The 15432-nt window shown below is 36.5% G+C and overlaps 1 protein-coding gene across 1 annotated transcript in view; it reads left to right on the top strand.

Moving 5' to 3' along the window:
* SPECC1 (sperm antigen with calponin homology and coiled-coil domains 1) overlaps window positions 1–15432 on the top strand; it is a 143299-nt gene that overhangs the window by 64153 nt on the left and 63714 nt on the right. Inside the window, exons 7-10 of the mRNA XM_023529853.1 lie at window positions 6318–6463; window positions 7603–7703; window positions 10897–10978; window positions 12647–12803. Coding sequence (XP_023385621.1) covers window positions 6318–6463; window positions 7603–7703; window positions 10897–10978; window positions 12647–12803 — 486 coding nt within the window. The remainder of the gene's footprint in view (window positions 1–6317; window positions 6464–7602; window positions 7704–10896; window positions 10979–12646; window positions 12804–15432) is intronic.

Here is a 15432-nt window from a genome sequence, read left to right as displayed (position 1 = left end):
GTGATTTGATGTATTGGATTTCTTAATTACAAAGTAAATTTAGGTATGCTGATAACAAAATGGAGATTTATAAAGAAAAATATTAATCTTAGGTACTCAATGTTCCCATTATATGTTTTTCTTTACCTCTCCCTTTACTCATATATATGTGTAGGGTTCCTTTATTTTTCTTTATAAAACTGGGATTATATTCTATACATTACTCTGCACCTTTACGTTTCACTTAACAGTGTATCATGGGCATCCTTCCAGGTCAATATATATGAATTTAACTCATTTTAATAGCAGCACAGCATCCCAGAGAATGGACTTGCCCTAGAATATTCAGATATTGCCATGCTGATGAATATCGAGGTTGTGTTCTAGATTTTTTCTTTCCAAATAATGCCATAATAATAATAATCCTTATTGATACAGCCTTATAGACTTATGTTTCTGTTTTTATAAGATGGGTTTCTGAAAGTATGATTGCTGTTTTAGAGAATATGCACACTTAATTTTAATACATTTTGCCAGATTACTTACCTACGACTTGTGACATTTTACTCTTGATGAGAGTGCCTGTTTATACATAGCCTTAGCAGCTACAGATAATATTAATCTGTTTTTACCAATAGGGTAAGCAAAAAATGCTGTCTCATTAGTGCTTCAGTTTTCATTTCCCTGAGCATATTTTTACATGTTAACCATTTGTATTTTCTATTTTGAGAATTGTTAGTTGAGCACTTGAGCTGATTGTTTTTGTCTTATCAGTTTATAAATTAGTATTTTATTAGGGATGTATGTTTATCCCAGTAATTTGGGGTGTTTTGGCTTTATCATCTTTGTCATGGAAAATTTGATATTGTTATGTAATACAATCTGTTAGTATTTTCCTTTATTGCTTCTAAGTGTTTTGTTTTTGTTTAAGATTTTCCCTTACCCTAATCTTGTACAAATAGGCTATTACATTTTATTCATCTGTTTCTCTTCCTCCTTTCCTCCCTTCCTCTCCCTGCCCTTCCCCCTTTCTCAGATATTTGATCCTCCTTTATTAAGTCTGATGTGGGGTATGGGTCTTTTTCTTTCATATGACAGCCGGTCATGCCGGCACCATTTATAACCAAAACAATCTTTTGCCTACTGATTGAAACCACACCTTTACATTGTTCATTTTATCTATGTTCAGAGAGACTTTTCCAATATGTCCTCATTTCTTTTTCTCTTAAGCTGGTTCTGCTTTAAAATATTTTAATGGATTGTTAGATTGCTAATAATCATTTTTTTAATTCATCCTTTTATTGTAAATTGTCATCTTTAATATATTTTATTATTTTCTTGAATTTTTTTGTATTCTCAAGGCAGATGTTATCAAGTGTCTAATTCTGTTTCCTGTCAAATTTACAAATGTCTGTTCTCCCTTGAGTGCAGTTATTCATTTTATTTTACGAAATACATTAATAGATCAGGGCATGTTTTTACCCATCACTTATTCTTGCTTAAACAAATGATAGTGTATCAGGGCCTGACATTTGCCCAAAATCAGTGTCTGTGGATTCTGCTTAGACCCAAACTCACTTTGCCTGATTACTTTTAAATATATTGTATCTTAAACTAGAAGGCAGGCTCTTTAAGGTAAATTTATGTGACATAGCAGAGGCACAGAAGCTCAAATAGAATATAGAGGAAAAGGTGCCTAGTGGTGGAAATTCATCTATGTCCAGTTTCTTCTCTGTTTGGTGAAATTGGAATCGGGAGCCAGCCTTTTAGGTCTAGTTTTGCTTGGCCCGTTGTTTGCTCTTCTTCGTCTGACTTTTTTTGTTGTTCTCCTTTGTGCCTGGGATGAACCATCTCTGGTCTCTTCAGACAGTCACATTTTAACGTTACTGATCCTTTGCAGGAAGAACACTCTGCATGTTTTCTGGGCATTCCATGCTCCTCACAACCTTGGTCCTCTACTGTAAGGGACATTAGTGGGGTTTTCCCATACTTTTATTTTCTTTAAAAAGAAATTCAAGATAAACCCTTAGTATTTTCTTTCCATTTCCCCATTCTTATTCTCTAGGTAGCAGAAATTCTTCAAAGTCTAAGGCAAGTAGATGATATCTTTCTGCAGTTTTCAGTACTGATGCAGGAGTTTTACAATATATTTCTTTGGGTTTTACTATTGGAATTTGGAGATTTAGATTTAGATGCTGTGTTCAAATTACCATCTTACTTTGTTTTTATTGTCATACATATGTTTATATCGAAATTAAAAAGTGAAACTCAGAAGACACTTTGACACCTGAGACAGAATACTTACCAATTTCTGTCTCACTCTAGAGCTACAAACTTCTTTTAGATTTGTGTATAACGATATGGAATATTTTGAGAAAATTACATTTTAGGTAAGGGCATAGAATGAGCAAAGGCATAGAGGTAGGACATAAAAAAAAAAAAAAACCCTTCAAGTGGCTATTATAGTTCAAAAGCCAGGTGCGTAGAGGGGAGTCAGGATATAAGTCTTTTTGGCATCGGGAAAGGCCTAGCGCTGGGCTTCACTCAGTTGTTCAGGGAAGAGTGCTTTTAAGCATGTGATTGACATGACTGGTTTTCTTTACAAGCATTAATCTGCCAGTTGTGAAGGTAGCAGTGGTATGTGACTTTTAACAAATGTAGTTAACCTGTGGATACTTTAATTTTGTACAAGAGCTCACATGTTCTTGGATCAAAATATACACCAATGTAAAGGGGTGTTCTCTATAATAAAGTAAGTGCTGTAGAAAATTGACAATACTTGTAGACTCTATAACCAAACAAAGAAAGCAGTGAATTATATTAGATAACTTTTTTAAAAAAGTTACAGACATATGAGTTTAATATGTTTAAATTATAATGAAAAATATATAAGGTAGGCCAGCAGTCAGTAGATGACGTGGTCCATGGGAAATATACCTGCCCTTTGTTCATGTACCAGGTAATCTTGCCTATAACTGTCTGTCATTCTCAGTATGTGTTGTCACTAAGAGCATATTATTGCATAAAAATAAGCAATGAAATAAATATTTGTAGTACTTTTCTTAAATATGTGTTAAATTTCAACAAGAAATGCCAGCACATTTTTATTTTTTTTAGAACCCTGTGTGCCTCTCAGAGGACCACCTGTGCATTATTGAAAATTTGAAAAAGACATAGTCAGACTGCTGGATTTGCATTTCAGATTCACCGTTTACAAGACACATGACGTCTGTCAAATTTTTCATCTAAAATAACAGCGTTTTGTGAAAAATTCAATTAGATAATATTTTTAAGACACCTAGTACTATGGAGTTATACGCATATTCTTGTGGAAAGTATTTAGTATCATAGTTTTACATGTGGGAGCAGAAGGAAAATATGCCTCATTTTTGTTGTTTTAAACATGGCCCCTAAACACAAGGCAGCTATTGCATATGAGATGCACCTGAAGAAAAAGCAAACTGTTAAATGCTGTAGGAAAAACAAATGCATTAGGCTTGTCGAAAGATGGTGTGTTTGTATTCAGTTGTATTTACAAAACCATGTAGCTATATTTTTGGGTGATTTGGATTGACCTTAGAACCTAACATCTGTCTTAGGAGGCAGTGGCCAGCTAACTTTGAACAAATGTTTACCCGATAGTGATACCTTGCAGTTTTTCCTTTATTTAATGAATTTGCGACAGTACAACTGGCTCTATGCTTAAATATTTTTTAATATCCTTTATAGAATAGAGTTCTTATTCTTCCTTGGAAGAGAGGAAATGTGATACAGCTGACCCTTGAACTACACAGGGTTAGCGGCACACTGACCCCCTGCACAGTTGAAAATCCACATACATTTTGACTCCTCCAGAACTTAACTACTAATAGCCTACTGTTGACAGGAAGCCTTAGCAGTAACATAAACAGTCAATTAATACATATTTGATATATGTTATATACTTATTCTTACAATAAGGTAAGCTAGAGAAAAAAATGTTAAAATCATAAGAGAAAATACATTTCTTTGTATGTACTATACATATTTATTGAAAAAAAAATCCACGTATAAGTGGGTCTGCGTGGTTCAAACCCATGTCGTTCAAGGGTCAGCTGTACTTCATTTATTGCTGGGGTTGTTACTGGTTGATCCCAAATAATTCTAAGACAGGCTGGTGCAAGGAATTTCAAGCCTGTTTATGATTAAAGTACTAGTAAAACCAATGGTGCTCTTAAATAACTGTTTTCTGTGGTTCTTCAGTCAGGCTTTGTTTTGTGAACACACACACACACACACACACTCTCTGTTACATAACATGGTGGGTATTTAGTCCAATAGCTTCTCTACTTAATACTGACTCGTGTTCTAGCCAGACTGATCATTTGAAATATTGTCCTTGGCTCTCTGAAGAAGAACTGGGAATTGGTTCTTGTAACCTTGTGATTTATGGAGTCTAAATGAGTCTTCCTATTTATTGTTTGATGTTTTGAATCACAGAGAAACTTAGATAATTGAAGGGAACTCTTAAGCAGAATGTAGGATTCTTTATTTTATTCTTATCAAATTAGCAAGGAATGAAATGAAAATTAATTTTTAAAAATGTTCTTCCTTTGAGAGTTGCCTTAAGTTTCTACAAGGCCCTTTGGTAGCAAGTTACTTAAGTGGACTGGAAGAAGGTGGCCTATTCTGTCTGTTTCTGACCCCCCTGAGAATGGCTGGGACAGAAACAGGATTTTTTTTTTTCTGCTCGTACATAACCTGATTTTATTTTCTTTCTGCATATACAGCACCTGTTTTTATACTACATAACAGTGAGCAAAACACAGAAACCAAGCCCATCCAATAAAAAATATTTTAAACCCATCACCTTACTAGTTTCTGAAATGCCTAATACTTTCTTCCAAAGAAGTTACCAGTTTACTGGTTTTTGTTGTTTTTTGTTTGTTTGTTTTCTCAGAAGAAGGGCTTGTGGAGATGAGTATAGAGTAGTGTGATTTAAGTGTTTTAAGTTTTGATTCACTTAAATGTATTCTATTCATGTTGATTATGGATCAGTAGGAGGAAGCTTTGAGAATTAAGGACAAGTAAGTTTATGATAGCTTAAGGACAAGGAGCTTATGGTAGCTAGATTAATTTCAAAAAAGATCAGAAAATAAATATTTTAAACTTCCACTGACCTTATTAAAATATACTGCCAGAAATACGCTGAGCCATTCTCATAAATTAGACACCTTGCCAAACAGCTGTGGCAATTTGATATAATAAAAAGAGCAGTGATTTGGAAATCAGAAGATTGGGAGATTTTGTATTGGTTCATTCACAGGGTGATTAAATGACATGTGAAAGTCCCCTGGATAAGGAAGCTATGCATGAGAGGACAGAATCAGGTGATCTATAGAAGATTCTTCTAAGAGTCTGCTCAAATTTAGAAACCATAGTAAGAACTTACCAAGAAAGTTCTGGTGAGAGTAGAAACTTTGTTTCATACAGAGTTGCAGTGTTACTTTTTCTAGAATACTATTATTAGCATTCTCTCTCTTGAAGTAAACAGTATATGAGTCGGGATTCTGTTATGCATAATAAATCATCGTTGGTTTAAGCAGAAAGATATTAAATGGCTTGCATGATTGCTGGGAGGGCTGAAGAAACAGTCTAGGCTCAGCTTCTAAGAACAACTAACGTCATAATATAGGACTGGGCTACTGGGGGGGCGGGGCTGCTGCCTCTGCCGAGAATGGAGCCTAAAATTGAGAAGCTGCCAGTTGGAAAGCTACCACCAGTTAGCAGCAGCAGAAGCATCTTGCCTCTGCTACAGTCTGTCTCAATATGGCGAATGTCCTGTGCCCTGCCTCTCTTCCCCTATTCGGGTTCTGCTCTAGGCCTTGCCCACAGCTTTTCTGACTGGTGGAACCAAAATCACATCGGAAATTCTAGTTGCAGGGGAGTCCTGAGGTGACATCTTTCCAACCTCTGTATGCCAGATGTGATACACTCTGACAAGCCAATCCATTGTATTCCCTCCATTGACAGATAGTAAACTAAACATTTATGATAAATAATATACATATATTTTTACGGTTTGCAAAGTAGACTCACATCCTTTTTATTTAGAGCTAGCATCACTACATATAAAAATGCTATTTCTGGTCATTCCCACGAAAACATCTCTGATAAAAATTGAGAGCAGCACATACATGATTTCCTAAAGATGCAAAGCTGATACAGAAAACAGGATTTTAAGTTTGGGATTCTCCTTCCAGGTCTTTTTTCTCTGTGTTGGTTCTGTTTCCATCTGTGTCTTTTCCCCCATGAAACATCCTCCACCTTTTCAATTTGATTTGCTCTTTACTGTGCAGACCTGTGCGTGAAGAGTCCGAGCACTCTGAGGTCGATGTTCCTGGCCGGTGGCATGGTGTCTATGTGAACAGAACATCTCCAACACCTGTGGAGTCTGCAACCACCGTTAAGTCCCTTATTAAGTCATTTGACTTGGGACACCCAGGTATTCAATCATTTTGTTTCATAAGCAAAACTCAAATTTAAACTGTGGCCCCAAATATCAAGCATGTCTCTATTCCACCTTAGCCCCAAATTGATGCAGCCCCAAGGGTTCTTTCTAGATCATTCCACATGCTCCCACTGTGTAAAGGAGGCTTGCAGCCCGTCTAAAGTTCCAGTGAGATGATGATGAGGAGTCTGGCTCACACATAATACAATCTCTTCTTTCTCTCTCCCTCTTCCTTGCCTCCAGTTTCTACCTTATCACCTTCCTTTTCTGCCTCTATGTCCATTAAATTCAGGTCGCTACTATTTGCCTTCTTACAGGGTCAGCCAGAGGCTTCGTCTTTTAGGAAATGAGGCATTAAATCTTCATTCGCTTCTCTTGTTGGTACCCTTGGCCTTCTGCTTCTTGCAATATGCAGTTAGAATTTTCTCTACCTGGTCTGGTCTTGTGTGTGACCATCTGTGCTGATCTGTCATTCTTGATCATGGTACAGTCCCACCTTTTTCTGGAAATGTCTGGTTGACTCACAAGTCACCTTTATTCCTTGTTATCTACATATATGGGAAAAATGCATATCTATATTCTACACTCATAAATATAGTACATAGAAGAAAACAAATGTGCATCTATCCAAAATAACAATATATTTCTTCCCTTGATTACAACAAAAGTGCTTGTCTTATTGGAAGACAGTCATAATACCTAATCTTAAGATGTATCTGGTTATCTCTGCCAAAATAGTTTTCATCTAAATTAGATTAAGATTAGACTGCAAATATTGAAAGATATGAAATCCCAGTGGCTACATTCAGTCTATAAAGATGGGAAATTAATTAACAGTAATGGTTTGTGCAAGAGCTTTCCCGTTCCTTATTGCCACAGGTGCCTCATTACGTCTGTTTTGTTTTTCCTCTTGTGTCCTACATCTAAGACCACCCCCATTTAGTTGACTCTCCCCTTCTCATTCCCTAATTCAACACTAGTCCAGAGAAGAAAAAGAGGAAAAATTAAACGTAATGCTTTGTAAGCCTCATAGGATATTTGTTTAGTCTCTAAAAAAAGTAACAAATCAGGCACTATTATTTACTATTCTGAACTGAGCAACATAGAAATGTTCCCATCTCTTTTTTTGGCAGGTGGAGCTGGACAGAATATTTCTGTCCATAAGGCCCCCAGAAGTCCCCTGAGTGGAATACCAGTGAGGACTGCCCCAGCTGCTGCTGTTTCTCCAATGCAGGTATTAAAAGAGCCTGGCATGTGTGGGTGGTGGTCGGTGTCACATCATATTATAACAATGTCTTCTACACAAGCAACAAAAAAGAAGTGAAAACCAATTGGTTTATTTTGTGAGGCACGTTGCACATCATTTTTAATAAGCCTAAAATAATAATAGTTTAACTTATTAAAAATCACACTTTTGATACCTAATAAAGGTCCAAGAGGGACACTGTAAACTTTATACAGTTTTGTTAATAACTCTTTGTTTTCCATAAGATGACAGTTTTGAAATTTCAGTTAAATGAAGATTGTAATTTTTACTAGACATGGACATTGAACTAGATGTTGTTCTCAAAGAACTTTTTTAAATGTCCCAGAGAGAAAGAATGTTTACAGTTAATAAATTCTCAGAGTTCACTAGATGCAGCCTGTCACCGTTGCCATCTTTGATGGTTTTAGGCCAGAGCCCGTTGGCGTTTTCTGAGACCAGGGCTTTGGCGTCGATGGCATTCGGCATACTGCCTCCCCCGCGCTGAGATCGACACTGTTACACTAGGTTTCGTTTTCTGGTGTCCTTAGTAGCTGTGTTTGTTGTTTGAGGTCTTTTAAGGTTTTTTTTTTTTTTTTTACTTTTTTACCCTTGAAGGTATCTTCCACTACCTTGTATGTTAAACCAAACAAAACAATTTTTTATGATAATTGACAAAATTATTTAATAAAACTGAAACAGATCATGCTTCACTTTCCTCATCGATAATGAATGAGCTGTGAATCTTAGTTTGCTACGAACAAGTGCCCTGTGGGAGGGCACTTTGCTGTTTTCCAGTTTCTGTGGTATAAATATTGCCGATTTCAGGCTATCTCCATGACATCAGTGAATGTGGAGTTGAGAAGAGAGATGCATTATATAGTATTTCTATAGTACAGATACATTAGGTATAAATAACCTCAATAGTAAAAATATTGTAAAATAATTAGGAAGCAGTGGGTTTTATGTATTTATTACTTTTGCTTTTAATAAGTTTAATAACGGCTATGTTTAACAAGTAGTTTGCAAAATTCCTGAAGATTTGGCAATTGGCCCTTATGAGCAGCACACTACTGGCTATAATTTACATAGAGTTAAGTACACTCTTAAGTATATAGCTTGAATGTTTCCATATGTATATGCCCATGCTACCAACAGCAAGATATCATTTCTATCACCTCAGAAGGCCCCCTCGTGCCACCACCCGTCTGTAAACCCTTAGAAGTCACCATTATTCTGACCTCTGTCACCATGTATTTTATGTGCTCTTGGCTTCATGTAAGTAGAATCATAGAGTATCTTTTCCTTTGTGACTGGATTGTTTCGCTCAACATTATGTCTGTAAATTCATTAATGTTGTTACAGCAGTTTGTTCTTTTCATTGCATAATAGTGTTCCTTGTATAACTATTCCAGTTCATCGTTCTACTGATGGTTGACTTTGGGTTATTACCAATTTTTTACTCTTGTGTTGATTTTAAAAATATCTTTTCCTAAAATTTCAGTTTAAAAGAGAAGTTGAAAAATCTCCCTTGCTCCCTAGCCCCAGAAATAACCACTGTCTCTGGCCGATTGTATATCCCTCAAGATGTTTTTCTTTAGCATAAAAATGTGTGTGTGTGTGTGTGTGTGTGTGTCTGTGTTTGTGTGTCTGTGTAGGGAAGGAGAGTTTTATAAATTTGATTACGTATTATTCAGACACTGGCTCATTTCTCTTTGTCATTGGAATGTAATTCCTGAGGGCAGATATTTTTATCTATTTTGTTTGCTATTATATCTCTTGTCTAGAACAGTGGCTACCCCACAATCATGTAATAGAAGTTCAATAAATAATGAATGAAGGAATATATCAGAGATATCTTTAAATGTCAGTATTTGGAGAAGAAATTCATTTTTTAAAAGGCTACATAATATGAGGTGATTTATTTAACTACTCTATTGATGGGCATTTAGGTTGTTTTGAATTAAACTTATTACAAAAACAATGCAGTAAAATCCCCTTTACAAATGTTTGTCCAATAAAGGGGCTATTTCTGTATAAGAGTGTCACGATTAATTTACAAGTATCAGAAATTACTCTAACTAGTTAACCAGAAGTGAATTTAATCCAGGAAGGCCTGGAGGAGAAGACTCTAATTTGCACTGAGCTTCCAGGAAAATGTCCAGAACATCTCAAAGGTGGACCATTAAAAATGCACTTCTATTTCTGCCAAAATCAGAAAGTCTTTCTCTAAGTGCTCACCTGGGACTACCCTTTCTGTCAAGATCTAGAATCAGCTTTAGGACCACACCACCGCAGATGAAATCTCTGCCAGCATAACAGATACTGTTCTCAAGGTTCATTTATGTTGTAGCAGGTGACAGGATTTCTTTCTTTTTTTAAGACTGAGAGTATTTCATTGTATATGAATACCACATTTTCTTGATCCATTCTTCTCTTGATGGATATATTCAGGTTGTTTTTACCTCTTGGCTATTTTTAATAATATTACAGTGAACATGGCTGTGCAGATATCTCTTCAAGATCCTGTTTTCAATTCTTTTGGATAAATGCCCAGAAGTGGGATTGCTCAGTCATATGGTAGTTCTATTTTTAATTTTTTGAAGAACTTCCCTACTTTTTCCCATAGTAGCTGCATCATTTTACATACCCACCAACAGTGCACAAAAGTTTCAGTTTTTCCACATCCTCACCAATACTTATTTTCTGGTTGTTGTTGTTGTTGTTGTTGTTGTTGTTGTTTTGTAACGACCATCCTAACAGGTGATACCTCATTGTGGTTTTGATTTGCCTTTCCCTGATGATTAGTGATATTGAGCATCTTTTTTCATCTACCTATTGGCCATTAAAAAAAAAACAGTATTTTTACACATATTCTTGAATATACATAGAATATTCGAGGAAGATAGTCACAGAACTAATTAACAATGATAACCGCCCCCCAAGAGACCTGGGTAAAGGGAGTGAAAGGGTGACTTTCTTTTCACTATATGTCCTTTCTGTTCCTTTTGAGGATTGTGCCAATTTCATTTATTATCTAATCAAATAAGTTGCTTTAAAATGTTCCCCCTGGTGATTCTAAGGAGCTTGAGAACTGTTGTACATACTTGCATGCACACACCTTATTGATGCTGTTACTCATGTCACAAGTTCACTTATGCTGGTGTGCCCTTTGGTTTTTTAGAGGCATTCAACTTACAACAGTGTTCGGTCAGCCAGCAAAGGGGTGACTCAACGTTTGGATCTTCCAGACCTTCCCCTGTCAGGTAAATTACCTTAAATATGAAATATTTTAACTTTCTCTTGTGTGGTTAACTTTTTGTTTTTTCTATGCATGAAACTCAGCTTAGAAAAAGAATCAGTGGCATTTATTCCAAACATAGCACTTCCAATCATAGTTATGACCTCCAGGAAGAAGGAAATGGTGACCAAAGACCAGTGGTTGTCTAAGGTCAGGTGAATAAGAAACAAAGAAGGGGGTGAGTATGTCTATAGAGCAGGTCGTTATTCTTATGTAACTCAAGTGACCCTTTACTAGAAATGGAGGCGAAGTCAAAACAGAGTATTGAAAACCTGTCTGATTTATATTCTCCACACTTGCTACATAGTGTAAAGTGGAGAATAACTCGATTATATACTTAGTGCTGTGCATCTAGGTGAGCTTTTATTGTTGAGGTTGTAACATACCTAAGACATAAAATTTATTATCTTAACCATTTTCAAATGTAGTAGGTGAGCTTTTGGTCATAATATTTCTATCTTCTCTGTTCCTCCAGCTTTAAAAACTCCTTTTGTGTAGAGAAACCATTCTTTTAATTGACAAAGTAAATACTGACACTGAAACCACAACAGTTATTGCCCTGAAGTAAATAGTTCATTGTCAGCACCTCTTCTTTGCCCCACCAGGCACCTGTCTACCCTGGATGATACTATTTACCATACTGAAAAGGATTACACAGTGAAAATTGCTTGCTTTCAACCAACCTTGCCAACACTGAGGTCATTCAGAAGCTGCAGAAAGGGGATTAATTCACTGTTTTTGTTGTTCTCTTTAGTGATGTAAACACTGTTTTTCTCTGCTCTTCCGAGCTAATTAGCATCACTCCCAATTTTACTACCCATAATTGGTGGCCATTAGCTGTTCAAGTCTTGTTTTTTCCATCACTATTTATGGTATCCTGGGAGGTGACCATGGGCCAGACCTGGTACTGGCCTGTTGAGCAGCACTGAGCAAGTCCCGTTTCCTCTGTAAATACAAACTAGACAATCTAGAAATTTTCTCCTATTCTATACTTTCGTGGTCTGTTAAGAAATATTTGGAGGATTTGGCCTGTTTCATTACCTGTTTTAACTCGGGCTAATATGATAGCAAAGAGGAGCCTTAAAAGAATTATTTTTACTTACTTTTAGCAAACCAGTCCCTGTGATTAGAATGGTTTTTTTCTCTTGTAAAATAGTTATCATTTTTGGTTCCCAGCTTTTCATCTGCTGCCATCTGTGACCTGGTAATTGCATTAGGCATCTTTCTGCCAGCCTTCTCTCTCAGAGGCATGTTGATTAAAACAGGACTTGACTTGAGGGCAGCGCTGGCTCTGTGGTTGTGCGACCTGTATAGTTGCACAAGACCCTTGAGAAAGGCCTAAGCTCAGTACTCTGCTGATGCAGTCTTGAAATTTATAACAGTTTTTGAACAAGGGACTTATTTGGCTTTAGTCCCTTTGAATTATATAATCAGTCCTGCCTGGAGAAGCCTTTCTAGAAAATACCATGTCTCTATTTGCATTTTTATTACTTAATCCAGAAACTACATCTATATATCTATATTATCTATTTGTACAAGAGAATAAAATGAGAATTGTGTTTGAGAAAACAGTGTGATGACCGGTCAAATTTCTCTTCTTCAGGAATAGATGATTATGTTATTGTTCACACAGATCTTCTAAAAGGAAGGGCTGAGGACCTGAAACCAGACCCTTATCTCCGTAAGAGTCCCTCGCTTGAGTCACTGAGCAGACCCCCTTCGCTTGGCTTCGGGAACACTAGACTGCTGAGCGCTTCCACTGGGGGCCTGAAACCACAAAGCAAACTCAGGTATCAATTTTTAAACAGTGAGAAATCAGAAAATCACTGAGCCAATAACCTTGTATTTTTCCTTCTGTTTTTTTTGTCCTATACTGTCAGTTTACTTCTACAAATATTTCCTGAATAAAAATGATTAAGACACAGTAGCTGCCTTCAGCAAAAGAAGAGGGCTCTGGACAGTAGTACTGTGCAAAGTGAAATAAAGGGGTGTAGAAAAAAGAAGTATAAGCAGAGTACTTGGGTGGTTGTTGTTTGGATCAAGGAGTCTGGATAGACGAAGCAGCATTTCTGCCAGTGGCCCAGATAGTATCATCACAAGGAGCTCTGGCACAGTGATCAGGAAACTAGAGGTGGGTTCACTTGATTGAATGAGACTGTAGGCTTCATGGGGCAGGAACCCTGGCATATATACAGTAGGCTGTCCAATCACTATTGGCTGGGAAGTGGATAGATGGTTACGATATCACAGTTGGAAAGGCAAGTTAGAGCCATATTGCAAATGGTCTTCATTGCCGAGGTAAGAGGTCTGTACTCATTTTGGTAAAGCAGTGGGGAACCATTAAGTTTGTGGAATTTTGCTTTTGATTTTGAATAGCAATAGTGGTACAGTATAAAGAGTGGCGTATAAGGAGGATTGGAGGGGCATTTCAAAATTAGTGTTTAGAGAGTACTTCAACAGTGATGTGATGGTTGGAGTGGGTGATGGAGAGGAAAGAGACTGCCAGGAGTAGTCTCTAAGGGCCTGTCTTTGCTCTCACACCTCTCCCACCTCCTCCCTTCTCAGTGCTGTGGTCACCCAGGCCATAGCAAACCTCTTTCAACTACTTCCCCACCCTTGCTCGCTTTCCTGCTTCTTCATATTGAGTCACACTGAGTGAATCTTGTGCAGACCGTGTCAGAAACCTCCCATGATTCTGTTATCTGCACTTTGGTCCATACTTTTTAGCCAAATCTTCTAGATTCTCCACAACTTAGCCCCATCCCAGCTCCCCTGTCAGAATGTCTCAGCCCTTCACTCCATCAAAGCCTGTTTTATTCTCTGCCTTTGCAACATATTGCAAGCATTTCTGATCGCTTACAAGGTTTTGACCTGAACTGTCTTTCTTTCATCCTTTCACACTCTTAAATACCACTTCTTCAAGGTCAAACCTTCTGTGAGATTTTTGCTAACTACCCTGCTAGCATCAACACCCCTTTTCTTTGCCTTTGGTGTTTTTATACTCATTTGGGTATTTAATTCACTGTTGCATAGCATGCATGCCTTTGCCCCCATTTAGGCTGTAATTTAGTGGATAATAAATACTTCATCTTACATTTTGGTGGCATTCTCAACCCCTTGCGTTGTGCTGCACACATAGCATTTCACTTAGTAAATACTTATGAATAAGGATTTGGCTACTCTAGGAATAATGGCTTTTTAACAGACATTATAACTACCATTATGAGTATTAGAAGAGGATTTTGTAAAAGTCTGAATAAGTCCAGTTCTTGTCATACCTTTGCATATAGACTGTATTTGAAACCAAATAGATGAAGTCATATCATTCAGAGGTTTAATTTAAAGCCTCAGATATTACATATCAGTCTTGTTTATGTGCAAAAGATTTAAATAATCAAAACAGGTGTTAAGGACCAGAATTTGTGCTATTCCATAATCGTTCTTTTCTTTATGCCAGAAATGCATACAAAAGACTGTGTGTATATTAATATGCTATTTATATTGTACCCTTAATCATGAAAGCTTAAATTAGTGAAATTAATTTATTTGTGTTTATATTCATGTCATTGAGTCAAACCAATGACTGAATAGAAATTACTCACTTTAGAAGTTCACTTTTTTTTTTGCGATTCTATCTAGTTAGCTCTGTTTTTTAAAGAAAGCTGTCTGGTAGATGTTTTGGTCATATATTTATGCAGAAACTTTTTTAAACCTTCATTTCAGTATTCTATTTTTGTTGAGCCTAGATATTTTGCTCTATGAAATGAAATGAGACCAGGCGCAGTAAACACAGGCAAAGTGAACAGTGACTCTGACCACAGAAACTCATGAACTTGAGTTTACAAATATGCCAAATACAAGGAAAAGCAGTCATCAGATTATACAAGAAAAGTTTTAAGTATAAAGTTTTTCTTAAAATCTCTCAACCTTGATTCAGATTGCCAAGGTCTGGAATCTTTCCATTACTCCTTTTTAAGTCATTTAAAATATTTTTATTTAGTATTGGACGCATACAAAATAATAATAAAATGTTTGTAAGATGTAAAGAATATCAACACAATGGAGGTCCACCTGGACACCGCATCTTCCAGTTTAAGAAGAAAATTATTATTACCTTTGAAATTATTATTACCTTTGAAATTTCGTATCAGCCCCTTCTATTTACATCACCTCTCTGCCCCTCCATTGCCCCCCTCTATGGTCACTGCCATTCTGAATTTTATATAAGTCTTTCTTTGTATTTCTTTACAGTTTCACCATATATTTTATTTCCTCGAACAATATGTTATTTAGCATATTTAAAATTTTGTATACATGGAAACATTGTGGGTTTTTTAATTAAAAATGTTTCCTGCTATTCAGGTTATTGCATGCATCTGTAATTCATTAGTTTTTATTATTATACAGTATTCCATTGTG

This window comes from Pteropus vampyrus, unplaced genomic scaffold (genome assembly GCF_000151845.1).
Source record: "Pteropus vampyrus isolate Shadow unplaced genomic scaffold, Pvam_2.0 Scaffold44, whole genome shotgun sequence".
NCBI lineage: Eukaryota > Metazoa > Chordata > Mammalia > Chiroptera > Pteropodidae > Pteropus > Pteropus vampyrus.
This window is presented reverse-complemented; position numbering and strand designations above follow the sequence as displayed.